The sequence below is a fragment of the Pecten maximus genome, unplaced genomic scaffold (assembly GCF_902652985.1).
Source record: "Pecten maximus unplaced genomic scaffold, xPecMax1.1, whole genome shotgun sequence".
NCBI lineage: Eukaryota > Metazoa > Mollusca > Bivalvia > Pectinida > Pectinidae > Pecten > Pecten maximus.
Window position 1 is genome coordinate 1 of NW_022981990.1, and position 20,704 is coordinate 20,704.

Sequence of the window (20,704 nt, forward strand, 5' to 3'; positions counted from 1 at the left end):
AAAGGGAAAAGTTAAATATGTTAGCCTGTCAATATCCACAAAGCGAGTGTAGTCTACTGTACTCAAAGTCATGCCAGTAGATAGCGGTACATATACATGTACTTACTGCTTACATCTAGTGCTTACTTGTGTGAACTATAAATCAATAACAAAATGGTTCATATATTTCTATATATGACTTCACAAATTATTTGGTGTCTGAAGATCTGAATGAAGTGAATAAACGATGTATTAAATCATTTTTATGAAATATTCAAGTCATTGATCATTCTCTTTTAAAAATATTGATTTCAGGTCCATTTTGGTAATTCAACTATGACGGCAATTAGGCCTCAAATGGCGAATGATTACAAAATTTTTAAATACTTCAAATACTTAAATACGGTCAAATAAACCCCTTATATTTTACATCTGATTAATTTTAACATTGGAAAACATATAATTGTGTCCATTCTCTAAGCAGTGCTGCACTGGTAGAAAGTACAGAATAGAGCTTCATAAATATATTCTCAAAATTACTAATTACCCCGGTAAATATAACATTTTACATAAACCTCCCATGACTGATGGTGAACTTAAACTTGCAAATCTCCTGTGTCATTCCAATTTTGATGTGTAAATATATACACATACCGTATATATATAGATATGGAATGCTTCACAAATTTGCATACAGTTATGGAATCTTATAACACCCCCAAAAATGTTCTCTACACATAAAGGTGTGATTTGTGCAATTACATTGCTGAACTGTGTGGTTCAGTATGATTGGATGATCAGCATTGGAAAAGGACAATAAATAGGGAATGTGTCGTCCCATCGAATGGACTGTAATCTTTGTGATCAGGTTTGAAGTTGAAAATGAAGCTTGAAGTTTTCTTTTCCTGTTTGCTGAATTATTCGATGAAGATAGTCTTTATCTGGTTGTTATCACATTGTTTACAATACTCTAATTTATACCAGAAGTATATCTTCTCATATAAAGATTTATTAACATCAAATGATTCCAGCACAATAGGAGTCAAGGTTTTTGTTTTGAAGTACCATACATGCTTTAGTACAGTTTCAATAGGATACATTCCTAATCCGGGATTTGATTAGCAGCTCTGGTTTTGGTTTTCAGTAATTCTTTATGTGTGTTTCATCATATTAAGTTGAACTAACGATGGAACTAGCCTAAATTTAGTGCATATTAGAAGTTGGCATCAATAAGGTCACAGAGTCCTGGCTGTATTATAACTGATGATGCCTTCCCGAAAGAAAGAAGACATATTTTATTTTCATCCATCCAAGATAGATCAACAAACTTCCAATTTCAATTAGGACCTTACAGAGACATGCATGTGTACAATCATATCACAACAGCTGCAAACATTTCAAATTATTTGCAATTCATTCCTAAACCGATATCAGTAAATTTATCAACTTTAAACTTAGAAGATTACTGATTTTGCATTAAACAATAATGTTCGTTTACAGTACTTCCAGTACTTTGATTTATATTTGGCAGATTGATATTAAAGAGAGACTACAGTATGGATGTACTTGACATAATGGTTCCGCCCCAGGAGAGGGAGAAGCTGATAATGATGTTTGTCCAGCCTCGACAGAGAATATGTCGACCTGTCCAGTGGTAACTTGTTGGGACCAGATATACTATAATTATTCACAGATCAAGCTCCATTGGAACAAGTCACTTCTACTTCAGAGGCATAAATTAATAGTAGAGGACGCTAAATCGTTCAGAGCAGCTACACAATTGTTGATGCGGGGAAAAAGTGGCGGTCTATCCTAAAGGTTTCATCTGAAATGGCAGTTTGTGGAGAAGAGGCCACAGCTCGGCACCAGGTAGAATCATGCCAGTCTGTCACTAGTGATGTCATCTCACGGACTGTCACTGTGGCCCAGTCTGTCACTAGTGATGGCATCTCACAGAATGTCACTGTGGCCTAGGACCAGGTGATGTCACCAGTGATGTCTTCCCACAGAATGTCACTGTGGCCTAGGACCAGGAGATGTCACTAGTGATGTCATCTCACAGAATGTCACTGTGGCCTAGGACCAGGAGATGTCACTAGTGATGTCATCTCACGGACTGTCACTGTGGCCTAGGACCAGGTGATGTCACTAGTGATGTCATCTCACAGAATGTCACTGTGGCCTAGGACCAGGTGATGTCACCAGTGATGTCTTCCCACAGAATGTCACTGTGGCCTAGGACCAGGAGATGTCACTAGTGATGTCATCTCACAGAATGTCACTGTGGCCTAGGACCAGGAGATGTCACTAGTGATGTCATCTCACAGAATGTCACTGTGGCCTAGGACCAGGAGATGATACATCTTTATCATGGCCAAGCCATCATACAAGATCAAATTCATTTGCTCTGAGGTAGAGCCGTGTTGCAGAATTGCTATGAACCTATTATACACAAACTATAGTCAATTCTATACAGAGTAGAGAGATTGATATTGGAAAACCTGTGATAGGGTTCTGAGGGATGGTGTACGTGTCATGTTAAAATAACAGAGAAGTATACGTATTCTGTTGTATTTAAATTCATTTTGTTAAGTGCATTACATGTGAAATGTATTCCATGTTTTTACTGTAAGATGTGAATTTATAATGCTGGTAGTTCACCGGAATGTGACAAGCCAGTGACCTATGAACTTACAACTTTTCAGGGTGTGCCATAGGTTCTAATCCTGTTCTGTAAATCAGGTCATGTCCCCACCCCGGATTCCAAAAGAATTTACAAATTACAATATTAAAAGTATATCCATTCAGGTTGGCATTGAATGTCTTCTGGAAATTTTCTGTTTGCACTTAAAAATTGATTCTAACAATTTAAAAAAAGAAGAAAATATTTGTAGATTTTAAAAGTAAAATTTTATATCAGATACAAGCATGTACACATCAACCTAATATGGAAATGTAAGATTCTAAGGGAGACAACTAAGGAATTTAAAAAAACAAATTGTCTCCCTTGTATCACAACACACCTGAACAAGTTAAGTGATGATTATTTGTTCAACAGTATCGTTCCAATCATTGACTGAAGTTAATCCTTATAATGTTCTGTGTTTTCACTTCTATTGGGTACTTTGTACACTGTAGATGGTATAGATGACTAATATATACATGTATGTTATTATACTGTAAAAATGATATAATACCAGTTGTATATGTGTGTATAGTATAATTATACACTGTAGATGGTATAGATGATTAATATATACATGCATGTTATTATAATGTAAAAATGATATAATACCAGTTGTATATGTGTGTATAGTATAATTATACACTGTAGATACAATTGTATATGTGTGTATAGTATAATTATACACTGTAGATGGTATAGATGACTAATATATACATGTATGTTATTATATTGTAAAAATGATATAATACCAGTTGTATATGTGTGTTTAGTATAATTATACACTGTAGATACAGTTGTATATGTGTGTATAGTATAATTATACACTGTAGATGGTATAGATGATTAATATATACATGTATGTTATTATATTGTAAAAATGATATAATACCAGTTGTATATGTGTGTATAGTATAATTATACACTGTAGTTAACCTTGGCTATTTGTTAATACTTGTTACTTGTTGCTTTTATAAACTGACAAAATATTGCTGGCCAGCTTGTGGCAGTATATGTTACCTAAGTTTTACCCTACACTGCCAAAATTGATCAAAATTTGTACGATGTATTAATGTTGTTTGACTGAGGTGGGTACATTTTGTAGGTAGTGTTGTTTGACTGTGGTGGGTACATTTTGTAGGTAGTGTTGTTTGACTGTGGTGGGTACATTCTGTAGGTAGTGTTGTTTGACTGAGGTGGGTACATTTTGTAGGTAGTGTTGTTTGACTGAGGTGGGTACATTCTGTATGTAGTGTTGTTTGACTGAGATGGGTACATTCTGTATGTAGTGTTGTTTGACTGAGGTGGGTACATTTTGTAGGTAGTGTTGTTTGACTGAGGTTTGTACATTTTGTAGGTAGTGTTGTTTGACTGAGGTGAGTACATTTTGTAGGTAGTGTTGTTTGACTGAGGTGAGTACATTTTGTAGGTAGTGTTGTTTGACTGAGGTAGGTACATTTTGTAGGTAGTGTTGTTTGACTGAGGTGAGTACATTTTGTAGGTAGTGTTGTTTGACTGAGGTGGGTACATTTTGTAGGTAGTGTTGTTTGACTGAGGTGGGTACATTTTGTAGGTAGTGTTGTTTGACTGAGGTGGGTATATTTTGTAGGTAGTGTTTGACTGAGGTGGGTACATTTTGTAGGTAGTATTGTTTGACTGTGGTGGGTACATTTTGTAGGTAGTGTTGTTTGACTGAGGTGAGTACATTTTGTAGGTAGTGTTATTTGACTGTGGTTGGTACATTTTGTAGGTAATGTTGTTTGACTGTGGTGGGTACATTTTGTAGGTAGTGTTGTTTGACTGCGGTGGGTACATTTTATAGGTAGTGTTGTTTGACTGAGGTGGGTACATTCTGTAGGTAGTGTTGTTTGACTGAGGTGGGTACATTTTGTAGGTAGTGTTGTTTGACTGTGGTGGGTACATTTTGTAGGTAGTGTTGTTTGACTGAGGTGGGTACATTTTGTAGGTAGTGTTGTTTGACTGAGGTGGGTACATTCTATAGGTAGTGTTGTGTACTGTATTATAACAGCTGGTTGTTTCAGAGCGATGAATGCCTGATGAATCAGGACATTTATGAAATGTAAAAAAAACGATGTTCAAACTTTAAGACCACAATTTTAATCTCATTTCATTGTTTTGTTTCCATAATCAAACATTTTAGATAGAGAGTACCAAATGAGTTGGTATACGTAGATCACTGGCGATCTGAGATCAATGCTATGACATACTCTGACATATGCTGACGTAATCTGTCATACTGTGACATACTAGTAGCTCTGCCTGACATACTCTGGCATACACTGCCATACCCTGCCATACTCTGACATACCCTGACATACTCTGCCATACACTGCCATACTTTGCCATACTCTGACATACTTTGCCATACACTGCCATAATCTGCCATACACTGCCATACTCTGCCATACACTGCCATACTCTGCCATTCTCTGCCATACTCTGCCATACTCTGACATGCTCTAAACATACTCTGAAATACACTGCCACACTCTTACATACTCACACATACTCTACCAACTATCACTGTTACCCCTGGACAAATCCCTTCCTGGATCATCAGAAACCCAGGACATTAAGCTGTTGTGTATGACTCGAACAGCATTAGCAGAGTCTCGGGGCTTTCCAATGATGTTCTGGATGTTAGGAATGTAGGCATCTCAGTTACAGAAATGTTCTCTTTAGCAATAGACTTATGTGATCATCACAACATCCTATTTACAGAAATGTTCTTTTTAGCAATAGACCAGATGTCTCATCATCACAAAATCCAAGATACGCCTGTACACCTGTCCATCTGGCTGTCTAATTTGTTGGCCTCGACATCTGTCTAACTTGTCGAATAGACACCTGTCTAACTGGTCAGCCTCGATGTCCATCTAGCTTGTCGGCTTGGACACATTTCCATTAGGTTGACTTCGACACCTGTCTTACAGGTTCAACTTAACATCTGTCTGTCGGGATGGCCTTCACACCTGTCTTACTGGTTCACCTTGACACCTGTCTTACAGGTTCACCTTGACACCTGTCTGTCGGGATGGCCTTCACACCTGTCTTACAGGTTCACCTTGACACCTGTCTGTCGGGATGGCCTTCACACCTGTCTTACAGGTTCACCTTGACACCTGTCTGCCAGGACAGCCTTGACACCTGTCTTACAGGTTCACCTCGAAACCTGTCTAACTAGTTCACCTCGACACCTGTCTTACTGGTTCACCTCAACACCTGTCTTACTGGTTCACCTCGACACCTGTCTTACTGGTTCACCTTGACACCTTATTTACTGGTTTACCTCAATACCTGTCGATTTGGTCGGTATAAAAACATTGCTTGTTCTCCTTGACACCTGTTTGTTGAGACGGCCTGGACACCTGTCTTACTGATTCACCTCGACACAAGTCTTACTGGTTCACCTTGACATCTATCTAACTGGTTCACCTCGACATCTGTCTGTCGGGACGGCCTTGACACCTGTCTTACTAGTTCACCTCAACACCTCACTTACTGGTTCACCTAAACACCTGTCTTACTGGTTCACCTCAGCGTCTGTCTTACTGGTTCACCTCGACGTCTATCTTACATGTTCACCTTGACACCTGTCTGTCTGGTTCACCTCAACACCTGACTTACTGGTTCACCTCGACACCTGACTTACTTGTTCACCTCAACACCTGACTTGTTCACCTCGACGTCTGTCTTACTGGTTCACCTCGATACCTGTCTTACTGGTTCACCTCGACGTCTGTCTTACTGGTTCACCTTGACACCTGTCTAGCTGGTTCACCTTGACATCTGTCTGTCGGGACGGCCTTGACACCTGTCTTACTGGTTCACCTCGACGTCTGTCTAACTGGTTCACCTCGACACCTGACTTACTGGTTCACCTCGACACCTGTCTTACTGGTTCACCTCGACACCTATCTTACTGGTTTACCTCAATACCTGTCGATTTGGTTGACGTCTGTAGATCTGGTCGTTATAAAAACATTGCTGATCTTTACGAGAGGTGTTTTAAAAGATTTTAATGATTTTTATACTGTTCCACTTTTAGTTCATCTCCTTGAAGTAGAGCCAATATCTGTACCCCGATTGTTTGGTTTTGCTTCTACACAAAATAATCTCATTGTCATTCAAATTGTTTTAGTTTTTTGCTAAGCCTTTTCATCCTGTTTAATCACAATATAATTGATGTTTGAATAGCATCACGTTGAATTGAGACAAACGAAATTATCAATTGTATAATCATTTGAACTTGATACACAGGTAGCTCAATGAAGAGTTCTCAGACTGAGGGATCCAGGTTCGAATCCTGGCCTGTGTAGTTAACATGTGCAATTGAGATTTCTTTGAAATAGAATAAAGTATTAAAGTTATAAATATGGTATAACCTTGGAATTTACCCTGAAACACTTTTAGTCCCCATTTGGTGGCCGGGTTAGAATATATATTGTACATGTATGTTTATGTAATAGGAAAGGAAACATGCACGGCCAAACCGAGGTTTGAACCCGGGACCTCCGAACACTAGCCAGATGCTGGTGATCAACCCAGTCCAGTCCCACTACATTCCTCCCTCCTTCAACCAAGTCTTTGACCCTATTCCACCTCCGTGGGTATTTAGTTGAGTGCCAAATGTAACACGAGAGGAGATATATACGGCCAGACCAGGGTTCGCACCACAGACCTTTGAACACTAGCCGAATTATGCTCTCAAATTGCGCTACCTGGTCACCGACCATCCACCTGGACCAGTTCCGCTACATTTATATAGGTATGTTAATGACCTATATCAACAGATTTTAACCTGTTTTCTGACATTTGAAGTAAAACCACATCTCGCAAGGGACTTGCCTCAAAAATTGTAGAAAACATGTTTCTGTGTAGTTAATTATAGAACATCGAGTCACGTGCCTCAACTTCATGCATGTGATTGATTTTATTGTAAAATTGCATTATACATTGTAAGTTAAAGTTGTTCACGTGATTGTCGTGATTAATTATATTGTAAAATTGTATTATAAAGTTGTTCACGTGATTGTCGTGATTAATTATATTGTAAAATTGTATTATAAAGTTGTTCACGTGATTGTCGTGATTAATTATATTGTAAAATTGTATTATAAAGTTGTTCACGTGATTGTCGTATTGTGTAATGAATTCGTATCTATAATTAGATGTCGGAACACACATGTAGATAATGTGTCTTTTACACGTGTTTCCATTGACCTTGTCAGTGTTTGGAAACATTCGTTACATGTACTTAAGGTGGATAATGACACTTGTACTCCCCAACACGTGTGAATATCGTCTTCTATCTTCGGCATATCGAGTACATTCTAAAAGGAAATGTGCAATTGTTTCAATTAGACTACATAGATACAAAGGGGAATAAACAATATTTTTACGAAATAAATGATCGTTGAGAGAACAGCACTCCATACGTAATCGGGCATGACAAATTTGCCCTTTACGGGTTCCGAAATTGTAATAAATGGGTATTTTTTTCATAAGATTTTTTTTTTACCAAATTGAGATTTAAGTAAAGAAACAGAAGGATTAGATATGACTTCAGATAGAAGATTGTTCCTCAGGTCTATGGTAGAAGGCAAGAAGGAATGTTTATACAATGTAGTTTTACATAAGATCGGAGTAATACATGTTTGATCCGAGTTCCTTGTTTCGTACCTGTGTACATGTCCATCAGAGACAGCGCTAGGAATGAGGTTGGATAAGTATGCAGGGGTATATTGATAGAACATTTTATGAAATTGAATAATTGTTCTAGTTTGTCTACGATCGGTTAAGCTGATCCATCCTGCTTCACGAAAAAGTTTATCAATACTTGTTAGCTTGGTTGCACCAGTTACTATTCAACCTACTTCGATATTGAGATTTTCTAGTTTTTTTCTAATTCTTTTGGTAAGTTTCCCCAAACGGTATCACCATACTCAAGAAGTGGTCTTATAAAAGAAAAATATATAGATTGAAATGTTTGTCTGTCGTACTGAAATTTTAAGGATTTTAGTATATCTATTTTAACATGATCCAGCCATTGACCGTCTTCAGAGAAGAACACTCCATGATGGTAGCTATTGATAGGGACTTTGTCCATATGTAAGGAAGGGTGATGAATGGGATTTCTTGTTCTTGTTATCAACAAAGATTGAGTTTTTCTTGGGTTAAAGTCAACGAGCCACTGCCTAGACCAACTATTAATGTTTTCAAGGTCGGACTCTAGACGGGCATGTACTAACATCGCAACAGACTACACGGATTCCCTTACCAGATTCGAGCGCTTTGCCAACATCATTAGATATGCTAAGGAGTTGATTGATAGTTGAGTCACATGGTGTGAGGCCTGCCTGACAGCTGGTTATAAGACTATTATCACGAAAATAATTATGTAAGTATCTAAAAATGCAACGTTCAAAAATCTTACCTATGACACTAAGTAATGGTATTGGTCGATAATTTTTAACATCATCACTGTTTTCATTTTTGTGAATTGGAGTAACATTCGCTTGTTTCCATGAAGACGGTTTCTTAGCAAAAAGAAGCGATTTATTAAATAAGATGGCAAGCGGACAACAATGTACTGGTGCCGTTTCTTTAAGTACTCTGCGCAGGCGCGTAGCCAGGCGTACGCCCGGGCTCCACATCATTTTTCATTAGATAATTTCAAACAAATATTGTTTTGATAATATGATATGAAAATGTTGAAATTCCTGAGGATGGTTTTCCCCCCACATCTTTACATTAACCTACAATTAATGTAGACCTATTAATCAGCGTCTAGATTGTTTGACACTGTATCCGAACTTCTCCAGGTGTCTAGAGATTCTACATGTATCTGTCTGTTACGTCTTCAGCATCATGCGGCGGCTAAAGACATACGAGGACTGATTGATATGTTCTGAGCCTCATATTGAAGGAGGCATTCAAGGATTTCGTTTAAGTTCCACTATTCTCTGACTATATAGGGCCGTGTACTCAAGGACTGGTCTTATTTGGTTAGTTTATATCGAATAGGTAGCACTCTACAATAAACAAGACAAGCCGCTTTTGCAAAATGGACAAAATCGGTGAAAGAGCAGTGATCCAATATTTGCATAAAAATGGTTTAACACCTAAGGATATCCGTAATGATATGGTAGCAACTATAGGGAAAGATGCCCCTTTATATGCTTCAGTGGAAAGGTGGGTGGCGGAATATAAGCGCGGCCGACAGAGCCATGAGGATGACCCGTCCTGGATGGCCTGTCAATGTTGCAACCCCAGAAATGGCCAATAATGTTCATGATATTGTTATGACTGACAGACGAGTCATAGAAAGATGCATTCCATTCTGACCGAGGAACTTACAATGATAAAGCTTTCGGCCCGAAGGGTACTAAGACTTCTGACAGTTGATCAGAAGCACACCAGGCGCATATCATCGCGTGCTAATGTTAACCTTTTTGAGGAAGATCCTGCCCACTTTCTTCAGAGATTAGTCACTATTTATGACACATGAGTCCATCATTTTACCCCAGAGGCCAAACAACAATCGAAACAATGGAAGCACCATGGCTCTCCCCCGCCAAAATGCAAAGACTGTTCCATCAGCTGGGAAGGTTATGGCATCGGTATTCTGGGATGCGAATGGTATTCTGCTTATAGAGTATCTCTAAAAGGGACAAACAATCAAGGTCATATACTGCGCATCACTTCTGAAGTAGCTACTGGAAAAAATTAATTTCCCAAAAATGTTTAAACGGCGCAGAAAGTTCCCTACAGGTGTGTTAATCTATCTGGATAATGCTCCTGTTCACAAGTCTGTTATTGCCATGGCTGCCATTCACGATTGTGGCTTTGTTATTGCCATGGCTGCCATTCACGATTGTGGCTTTGTTATTGCCATGGCTGCCACTCACGATTGTGGCTTTGTTATTGCCATGGCTGCCACTCACGATTGTGGCTTTAAATTGATTGAACATCCGCCTTATTCACCTGATCTCGCTCCATAAGACTTTCATCTATTTCCAAAACTGAAAACAGCTACTTCAGACACCCGCTTTCAGTCCAATGATGACGTCATGTATGCAGTGGATGGTTCTTTCTGAACAGCCAAGAAAAGGAGTTCTATAAAAGTGGCATTGAGCCCCTTAAACACCACTTGCAAAAGTGTATAGATACAAAAGGGGATTATGTTGAAAAATAATACAATATTACCTGAGATCAACCACGGACGGAGAACGAATGTCTCTCTGACATTGTTACCTGTGTGTTGCGATTTTGTAGATTTAGACATGATTTATGTATGATTTATCACCTGAATATGTTCACGATATATATTTTCAATTAACATAATTACCAAACTTACAATGTATTACAGATTAGAAGTCATGACTTCCATGGTATACGTTTTGTGCAAATATGTTTCTCGTAAAATATGCTAATCAATTTTGTATATCTAGAAATACCAAAAATCCGCCCTGTAAGAAGCCCTACGTCCTTCCGTCGGGCTTTTTGTCCGACCGTGCTTCCACTTTCATTTAGGTCTGGCTACGCGCCTAGTTCGGATATCTCACAACTTCCACAATGTAGAATTATTATAATTTCGTAATTATAAACTTGACAACTGCATTGTTCCAAGGGTCAAGTTCTTAGTGCACTTGATGAACTTTGTGTAATCAAGTGACCCTTGTGTTGTTATTATTCGGGAATCAATGTTGATCCAGTTATCAATCAAATTATATAACATGTCTTCATATTATATAAGATATCTGATATACTTTTCTTAACAAGACATCTTATATATCATCAAGAAAATTAAATGAGAGACAATTGTATCTTATAAAAGATTTAGTTGTTTTGATTACTAAGTATATATATATAAATACGTACGAACCCCTGTGGTCTGAGTCTCTGACTGAAATGAGTCGGACTTTCATATCAATTGTAACGAGCCCCTGTGGTCCGAGTCTCTGACTGAATGTGGTCCGAGTCTCTGACTGAAATGAGTCGGACTTTCCATATCAATTGTAACGAACCCCTGTGGTCCGAGTCTCTGACTGAAAGGAGTCGGACTTTCCATATCAATTGTAACGAACCCCTGTGGTCTGAGTCTCTGTATGAAATGAGTCGGACTTTCCATATCAATTGTAACGAACTCCTGCACGGTCTGAATCTCTAACTAAAAGGAGTCGGATTTCACATATCAATTACGCTCTATTTCATGTAAATTGAAGATTGATCTATTTATAATTATGAAAACGAAATTAATGAAAACTTTATTGAATAAAAGTGCAATACTAGGTACTAGATTTATTCATAACATTACCAAAACGGACCTATATTTCGGACAGTTGACATCATTATGAGCTGTCTGGCTTGTAGAGATGCATCGATAGTTTTTCTATACCATACACCGGCACGTAATTGTGTAATAGGGTTATTTTTAATAAAGTGTTTGATATTTGTGAAATGTATACATGTATATGTGTGATAATTATTAATAAAATATAATAAATATGTAAGGTATTTATTATTGAGGTATAAGGCCCTCGCGACCTTTTACCTGCGTCCGTGCATATATATATATTCGTTACCGGCGATCCCGTGCGCGTGTTTGTATATTGGTATGTGTATGTCTTTGTACCTGTGAGTATATTTCACTGACGAACGTGACATGTGACTGTAACAAAGTTGTTTGATTGGTTGAAAGTTCTTATCTGTGGTTTTAGTCTTTGTTTCTTTGTGTTTCGGGACATTTGAATTTCGACGTCATTGAAGCCGGAGCTACAAAATGTAGGTCTTCGAATTCATCTGTCACCATATAGAGTCGTATTCCTGTATTGGTAAGTTTGATATCTTTCTTTAGTTGTTTTGCCCTGTTCCTGTTTCTGTAAGAATGATATTTGAAAGTTATAAGTGATAAGATCATGTTTTCCATATTTTTAATACTTTGAATAAATATACGTATATGTACTGTACACGGTTATCGTACAGCAGAGATATTTTTTATAAATGTAATAGTGTTCATATTGAAACCTATTGTACAAGTGTGAAAACTATACTTTATTATTGTAGTTTACATCTGTTGTGCGGTATATGACGGTCATGGAAGTGAGCAGTGTTAAGCCTCACGTTGATGCACTATACGTGTTGTAAGTGTGTGATTTTATATTACCAAGTAATCGTCATTATCTGTGATATTTTATCGTGTTAACGTTGTGTTGGAAATATTATTCATTTATATGTAATTGTACGCGTGAACTATTGTTGTATGACAGATGTATGGTTTGTGAATGAAATTAATTATGTTTTATTGATGTATGTTTCAGAACGTGGGTTTTTGAGTAATAATAAAACCTTTGAAATCAAACGAACCCAGCGGCATTGTCATCATTTTAAGACATATTACACCCCGCTACAAATGGCGCCCATGTAGGGACTACTCCGTTAGACTGAGGGTCCGGAGACCGGAGGGTTTGCACTTGCCTGACGTGATCGTCGAATTCCAGTTTGGTCCGGAACTTTTGCACCCGGAACTTTTCAGTATGGCACTATGGGAAGGTCACACCGATATGTGAAACCGGATGTTGATGGTGGCACACATGTGAATGGACTTACGTTTTCATTTCGAACTAAATTGAACTTTATGACGGGAAAGGATATTATTCAGTGACTCATTCATTATAGCATGGATTATTTATGTGTTTATTCGTGTATTCTATTTGGAATTTAGTGTTGTCATGTGTTTATTCCTGTATTATTCGTAAAATGTGTGGATCTGAATCGTGAATCTGAATGTGAGCATGGAAACTTCTACCTGTACCTGCCCTGCTTACCCGCTGTAGAAAGGTTAGTATCTTTGTATACTTAGTAAATCTTTTGCTGCATTGGTTCTTTATTTATCGGTTTATCTATTCTTAGTTGGGTAGTTGATATTTTGCACTGACCAAGACACATTAACTGACATTACACTGTCGTGACTTCCATGTCATTATTATTTGTTGTTCAATCTGTGTTTGTGTGTTATATATGTTGAACTGCTGCGCTTGCGACACGCTTTTCTTTTCTGTTCGGAGTTTTCGGTTTTCGCGTAATACCCTGTAATCTAGATTGATTTACTTTAGTTTGTGTGTTATGTCAATTTGTTTTTTTATCAATGCCATCTAGACACATGCTTGCTTATATATGTAATTAGATTATCTTGTTGATTATTGTCTTGACATTGGTGAGTTATTTGCCCTTGATAGATTAGCTATTGATTATTTCCCTTTGCATAGTACTTGATTCTGTATATCTTTGAATCTATGAGTTTTTCTTTCAGATTTTGTGGATTTTCTTTCATTTAATTGATTTATTCGGTGTTAGAATTTATTGCTTTAGGTGTTTATACTTAGAAATATTTGTCGCTTTGACATTGTTTGTATCTTTTTGCATTTCAGATATTTTGTGGTTGTTTATTTTTGTGAATTTCAGACACCTTGTAGGCTTTAGACTAGCTCTATTAATTTGAACCGTGTTTGCGTTTTCATTTCTTTTTCAATTTCAGCTTTGATTTTCAGATAAATTTGGACTTTGATTTATTGCTAGTGTTTATTTTCCTATACACATTTATATAATATTTTCTTGTGTATTATTACCTGTGTTTGGACTTTGATGAATTTTCTGTATTTATTTTTGATTTTCAGCTTATTTGGACTTTAAAATTTTCTTGAATTTATTTCCAGTTATCGGCATATTTGGACTTTGTTAGGTTTTTTTTGCAGTATTGGCTCTCATTTTTCACATTGGACTTCATGATTATATTACTTGTATTATTGTGCTTGTGTACTCTGTGTAATACTTCAACTATGGCGGATGCTGGGAAGCAAGCTGAACATTTGATGGAGGCTTTAGCAGCTATGAACCTTAAACCAGATCTAGAATCTAAGGATACTGCAGCTCAGTGGTTAACTGATCTTTTAGCGGGAGGAGCTAAAGCCAAGGTTGTGAAGCGTGAACCGATCCTCGATCTTTCCCAGGTGTTACAAGATCATCGAGATGATACAGTACCATCCAGCACACATAATACTTCATATTATGTGCCGAAGATTTCCATATTTTCAGGATCTCCACAAGTCCCTCATGGAGAGGTACCGTTTGAGCAATGGATCTATGAGGTTGAGATGTTACAACGAGATGGAATTTACAAGGATCAGGCTATTTTCCAAGCCGTGAGAAGATCTTTAAGAGGTGAAGCAGCAAATACAGCTAGAGGAATGGGATCTTCAGTTGCATTACAACAGGTGTTGGATAACATGACTGGAAACTATGGAAACATTGCTGCTGCAGAGGATTTGCTTGCCAAATTTTATTCTGCTAAACAAGAAGATTCAGAGAGTGTGACATCTTGGGCCAGTAGACTTGAAGATATTTTGGATAGAGCTAAAACCCGATGTGAGCTTACCCAATCTCAGGTCACAGAGATGTTACGGACTAAGTTTTGGCGTGGACTTAAGAAGTCGCTGCGTGATGTTACTGGTCACAAGTTTGATACTATTCAGGACTATGACAAACTTCGCATTGCTGTTAGGCAGATAGAGCAGGCCGACGCCTCACCAGAGAAGCCTAAACCTGTTAAGGTTGCCATACCACACAACGAGGACATTAAAGAAATGAAGGCTTTGGTAAAGGACCTTACGACTGAGATGTCTAAGCTGAAACAGGATTTAGTATCCTTACAGAAGAATAGGGAGTCAGGCCATGGTTGTCCACCTGCACGTGGATCTTATAAGGTACCTCAGGACTATAGGAGGCAGGACAAACCTTATAGAGGAGATAGTGATAGACCAGTATGCTGGAGATGTGGACAGCCAGGACACATCAAACGAGATTGTCGAGTGAATTTAGATCACAGCAGAAAGTCTTTAAACGCTCGGACGCCTACAGGCCTGGGGCACCAGTAGGCAGGATTGGACAACAGAGCCCTATCATGCAAGATGATCATGATGATACCGGTACAGCACTGATTGGAGATTGCAGTGAGGAACAGTTAAAGATTTCTGGGGTGAATACTACCGCATTGTTGGATACTGGTTCAGCGGTCAGCACTGTTAGTCGTAACTTCTACGACAGTCATTTGAGCCATTTACCACTTCATTCTTTAAACGATGTTTTAGATATTGAGTGTGCTGGGGGAGAGGCATTGCCATATGATGGTTTTATACAGGCCGAGATAGAGACTACAATTGAGGGCCACAATACACCTTTACCAGGACTTCTATTGGTTGTACCAGACACCAGATATAATTCTAAGGTACCAATTCTAGTGGGGACCAACATATTGATGGATATCATGGACTCCTGTAAGCAAGTTTGTGGTGATAAGTTGATGAAAGGATCCTCACTCTCGACGCCTTGGTATATTACATTCAGATGCATTGCATTGCGTCAACAGAATTTGATTCGGAAAAAATTCTGTCTTGGTGTAGTAAAGAGTGCTGAAGGTACTGCAATTCAAGTTAAGCCCAATAGTCAAGTTACTATTAATGGCTATGTTGATCATCAAGTCGAGCATACACCCACCAGTGCTTACCTTACAACATCGAAGGAGTCGACATTAGTCGATGATTTGGATATATCGCCCAGTCTTATTCAGTACCATTATAGAGGAAATGGCGTTGTTCCTGTGACCATATCTAACATCACTGCCAGGAATGTTACCATACAGCCTCGTGCGGTGCTTTGTGAGATTCAGCCAGTGAAGGTCGAAGGATGTTTGCAAGATGTGGACACATCTGATGATACTGATGATTCTGTAGGCACGGATATGGAAGCCTTGATGCGACAGATGAAGTTTGATGATAGATTGTCTGAAGAGGAGTTTACAATTAGTAAACAGATGATTTCCAGTTTCCCCGATATATTTTCTAAAGGGGATATGGATCTTGGACACTCTAATGCTGTTCATCACCGTATTGAGCTCACAGATGAAGTGCCATTTAAACAACGCCATCGTCGTATTCCTCCTGCTATGCTCAGTGAAGTGCGTGATCACCTACATCAACTTTTGGACATAGGAGTTATTCGTCGCTCTCATTCACCTTGGGCCTCTGCAGTTGTATTGGTACGGAAGAAGGACGGACGACTGCGGATGTGCATCGACTACCGTCAGTTGAATCTTAGGACTGTAAAGGATTCTTATGCTCTTCCTAGGGTGGAGGAGATTTTAGATTCTTTATCAGGATGTGATTATTTTTCTACACTGGATATGAAGAGTGGTTACCATCAGGTCGAACTTCACGAGGAACATAAGTCAAGGACTGCTTTCACCATCGGACCGTTAGGATTCTATGAATTCAATAGGATGCCATTCGGGTTAGTGAATGCACCAGCGACTTACCAAAGATTGATGGAAGAGTGCCTTGGAGAGCTCCATACCACCATTTGCTTTGTCTATATAGACGACGTCATAGTGTTTTCCAAGACATTCGGTGAGCATATAGAGAGGTTAGAGTTAGTATTTGAGAAGATAAGGCACCATGGATTAAAGCTAGCTCCACAAAAATGCTCTTATTTCAAGAAGAAAGTGAAGTTTCTTGGTTTCGTTGTTTCTAAGGATGGTATAGAAGCAGATCCTGATAAGGTACAGAAGATAGTTGACTGGCCTAAGCCCTCTGGTCCGGATGATTTGAGACGTTTCTTGGGATTCTGTGGCTACTATCGTAAGTTTGTGGAAGGTTTTTCTGCCATCGTGAAGCCACTGAACGAGCTATTACCACCTACAAGGAAGAAAGACCATTCTACTAGGAGCAAGACTGCGTCAACTGTATGGAAATGGGAGAAAGAGCAGGAAACAGCGTTCCAGACCATGAAGAGTGTTTTATCCTCACCGCCTGTTCTTGGATATCCATTATATGACATCCCATTTGAAGTACATACAGACGCAAGTGGACATGGTCTTGGGGCGATCCTTTACCAGCAGCAGGATGGAAAACCGCGGGTCATTGCTTATGCAAGCAGAGGATTGACGAAATCTGAGCGGAATTATCCTGCCCATAAATTGGAATTTTTAGCTTTAAAGTGGGCAGTGACTGACAAATTTACGGATTACCTGTACGGAAGTAAGTTTACAGTTACCACCGACAACAATCCACTGACATATGTTTTAACGTCTGCCAAGTTGGATGCGACGGGACATAGATGGTTGGCTGCATTATCCGCGTTTGACTTCAACATCATCTACAAGCCAGGAAAGAACAATACAGATGCTGACATTATGTCTAGACTGCCATCCCACATTGAGGAGTCTACATCTGTTAAGGATATCCCTTTGGATTCTGTCAAGGCTATTTGCGGTGCAGTACAACAGCCAGTAGCCTGGATTGAGACCGTTTCCATGTCTACTTCAGTCATTGATGAGCAATTCATGGACTCTGGTCAGGATATTCAGGAGATGACTTCTAGAGATTGGAGACGAGCTCAGGACAGAGATCCAGTACTCCGGCAGATGTTATTTTATGTTCGGAATAACCAGAGGCCAGATAGAAGACAGTTAGATCCTGATCAGCAAACTTTGTTACGTTCCTTTGACAGATTAAAGATCGATAAGGGGGTGATTTATCGAGAAGTCATAGAAGATGGTACATCCAGAAAACAGCTGATATTACCTCCTGCTTTTCGGAAACAAGCCTTATATGGACTTCACAATTCTGTCGGACACCCCGGACGTGATAGGATATTGTCACTTATTCAGGAACGTTTTTATTGGCCAGGAATGACTCAGGACGTGGAGAGATGGGTGAAAAGGTGTCGACGCTGTATATTTAGGAAGGCAGTTACTCAGAAAGCGCCATTAGTGAATATCCAGACAACCCAGCCACTGGAGCTAGTGTGTATGGATTTCCTTACCTTGGAGTCATCTAAAGGAGGATTTCAGCATATACTGGTTGTGATGGATCACTTCACCAAGTACGCACAGGCCATTCCTACGAAAAATCAAACCGCTAAAACTACAGCTGAGGCATTTTTCTACAACTTTGTTGTACATTACGGAATGCCTAGACGTATACACTCTGATCAAGGTGCCAATTTTGTTGGAAACTTAATTCACCAGTTATGCGCTATAGCCAACATCAAGAAGAGTAGGACTACGCCGTACCACCCAATGGGTAATGGAAGCTGTGAGAGGTTTAACCGGACGTTGCTAGGGATGTTGGGTACTTTGGACCCGAAGGATAAAGGAGACTGGAAAAGGCACGTCGGTCCTCTTGTTCATGCATACAACAGCATACGGCACGATAGCACAGGCTATTCTCCATTCTTTCTGATGTTTGGTAGACAACCTAGGTTACCCATCGACTTGGCATTCGGAATAGACATTGGAGGGAAGCATCAACCATTGTCCAAGTTTGTATCGTCTCTTCGCGAGAACCTGAAGAATGCCTATGACTCTGCAAGACGGTTTATGTCTACAGCTGCAGAACACCAGAAGAGGAATTACGACAGGAAGGCTAGAGCAGTTGCTTTACAGGATGGAGACAGAGTTCTAGTTCGGATTATGGCATTTGAAGGAAAACACAAAATCTCCGACAAATGGGAAGATGATGAATACGTCGTGATTCGTCAGCCTAATCCAGATGTGCCTGTCTATGTCGTCCGCAAGTGTAATGGAGAAGGAAAAGAAAAGACATTGCACCGCAATTTGCTCTTGCCCATCGATTTCCTGCATGACACAGATGAAGTGAGTTTTGATGAGAAACCGGAGTCAACAACAAGAAAGAGGACATTGACCAAGCCAGAGGAGGAGGATATTGTTACTTTGGAGACCGCAGACAGCGACTCCGATGAAGATGTCGACTCATCAGTCGTCATTGATGATCCTGTAGAGGGCCCGCTATCAGAATTGGAGAATGGGATACCTTCACATCCCAAGGAGGATACTCCGGCGTCTGATAGACAAGAGTCTGCCCAGTCTGTTGATGGTGACGACTGTCATCCGACTGTGGTAGTGGACGAAGCTCCGCCTGGTGACGACCAAGTCTCGGGGAATGATGAGACTGGGGGTGTTTCAGTCCAGGATGATCAAGATGTGGTAGCACCAATTGCACCACGGGTACCAACGCCAGCTCCTAGAAGATCTACTAGAGCTAGGCAGCCTCCTTTGTGGCAGCAGTCAGGAGAGTTCGTGATGAACCAATTATGTCAAGGGATTTCATCGGATTGGTTCACGAGAGCAGAGTATTTACAACGTCTGGGTGAGCGTGGAGTACTTGCTCCTGATCGAGTATCAGATGCTCTCGTTAGAATCGTATGTGGAGATGTGATTTGTTAGATATATTGTTTCCAGCTGGACTGTTTTATTCTACATGTTTTAAATAGATATGTGTTTTTCTTAAACTTTCATATTCGCGCTCTTTTCTTTTGATTTTTATTTGAATGTACGTATGATTTGTGACATTGTGATATTTAGTAATGTATTTGATGCATAATGTACATGACTAGATTTTGTATTTATGATAAGTAAGATATTTCCCAACTTGTTTTAAGACGAGGACGTCTTTTTCGAACCAGGGGGAGTATGTAATAGGGTTATTTTTAATAAAGTGTTTGATATTTGTGAAATGTATACATGTATATGTGTGATAATTATTAATAAAATATAATAAATATGTAAGGTATTTATTATTGAGGTATAAGGCCCTCGCGACCTTTTACCTGCGTCCGTGCATATATATATATTCGTTACCGGCGATCCCGTGCGCGTGTTTGTATATTGGTATGTGTATGTCTTTGTACCTGTGAGTATATTTCACTGACGAACGTGACATGTGACTGTAACAAAGTTGTTTGATTGGTTGAAAGTTCTTATCTGTGGTTTTAGTCTTTGTTTCTTTGTGTTTCGGGACATTTGAATTTCGACGTCATTGAAGCCGGAGCTACAAAATGTAGGTCTTCGAATTCATCTGTCACCATATAGAGTCGTATTCCTGTATTGGTAAGTTTGATATCTTTCTTTAGTTGTTTTGCCCTGTTCCTGTTTCTGTAAGAATG

At 39.1% G+C, this 20,704-nt stretch overlaps 1 protein-coding gene and 2 long non-coding RNA genes across 4 annotated transcripts; all 3 read left to right on the forward strand.

Annotated features, from left to right (window-relative positions):
• Nucleotides 1–1,513: 1,513 nt before the first annotated feature.
• Nucleotides 1,514–2,854, forward strand: LOC117320327. Its single transcript, XR_004531006.1, has 2 exons — nucleotides 1,514–2,171; nucleotides 2,331–2,854. It is a non-coding gene; the product is annotated as an uncharacterized LOC117320327 (long non-coding RNA).
• A 9,267-nt stretch (nucleotides 2,855–12,121) lies between these two features.
• LOC117320328 lies at nucleotides 12,122–13,050 on the forward strand. Of its 2 annotated transcripts, XR_004531008.1 has the most exons (3): nucleotides 12,122–12,519; nucleotides 12,752–12,828; nucleotides 13,006–13,050. It is a non-coding gene; the product is annotated as an uncharacterized LOC117320328 (long non-coding RNA). The 2 variants fall into 2 exon arrangements; XR_004531007.1 differs by having other exon boundaries at nucleotides 12,122–12,828.
• Nucleotides 13,051–14,523: 1,473 nt separating this feature from the next.
• On the forward strand, nucleotides 14,524–15,657 carry LOC117320329. Its single transcript, XM_033874935.1, has one exon. The coding sequence runs from the start codon at nucleotides 14,524–14,526 to the stop codon at nucleotides 15,616–15,618; it is 1,095 nt and encodes a 364-aa protein (XP_033730826.1). The 3' UTR covers nucleotides 15,619–15,657.
• Nucleotides 15,658–20,704: the final 5,047 nt, after the last annotated feature.

What these genes read in the sequence shown, in the direction of transcription:
- LOC117320329 (XM_033874935.1), top strand. Translation starts at nt 14,524, where the DNA reads ATGGCGGATGCTGGGAAGCAAGCTGAACATTTGATGGAGGCTTTAGCA.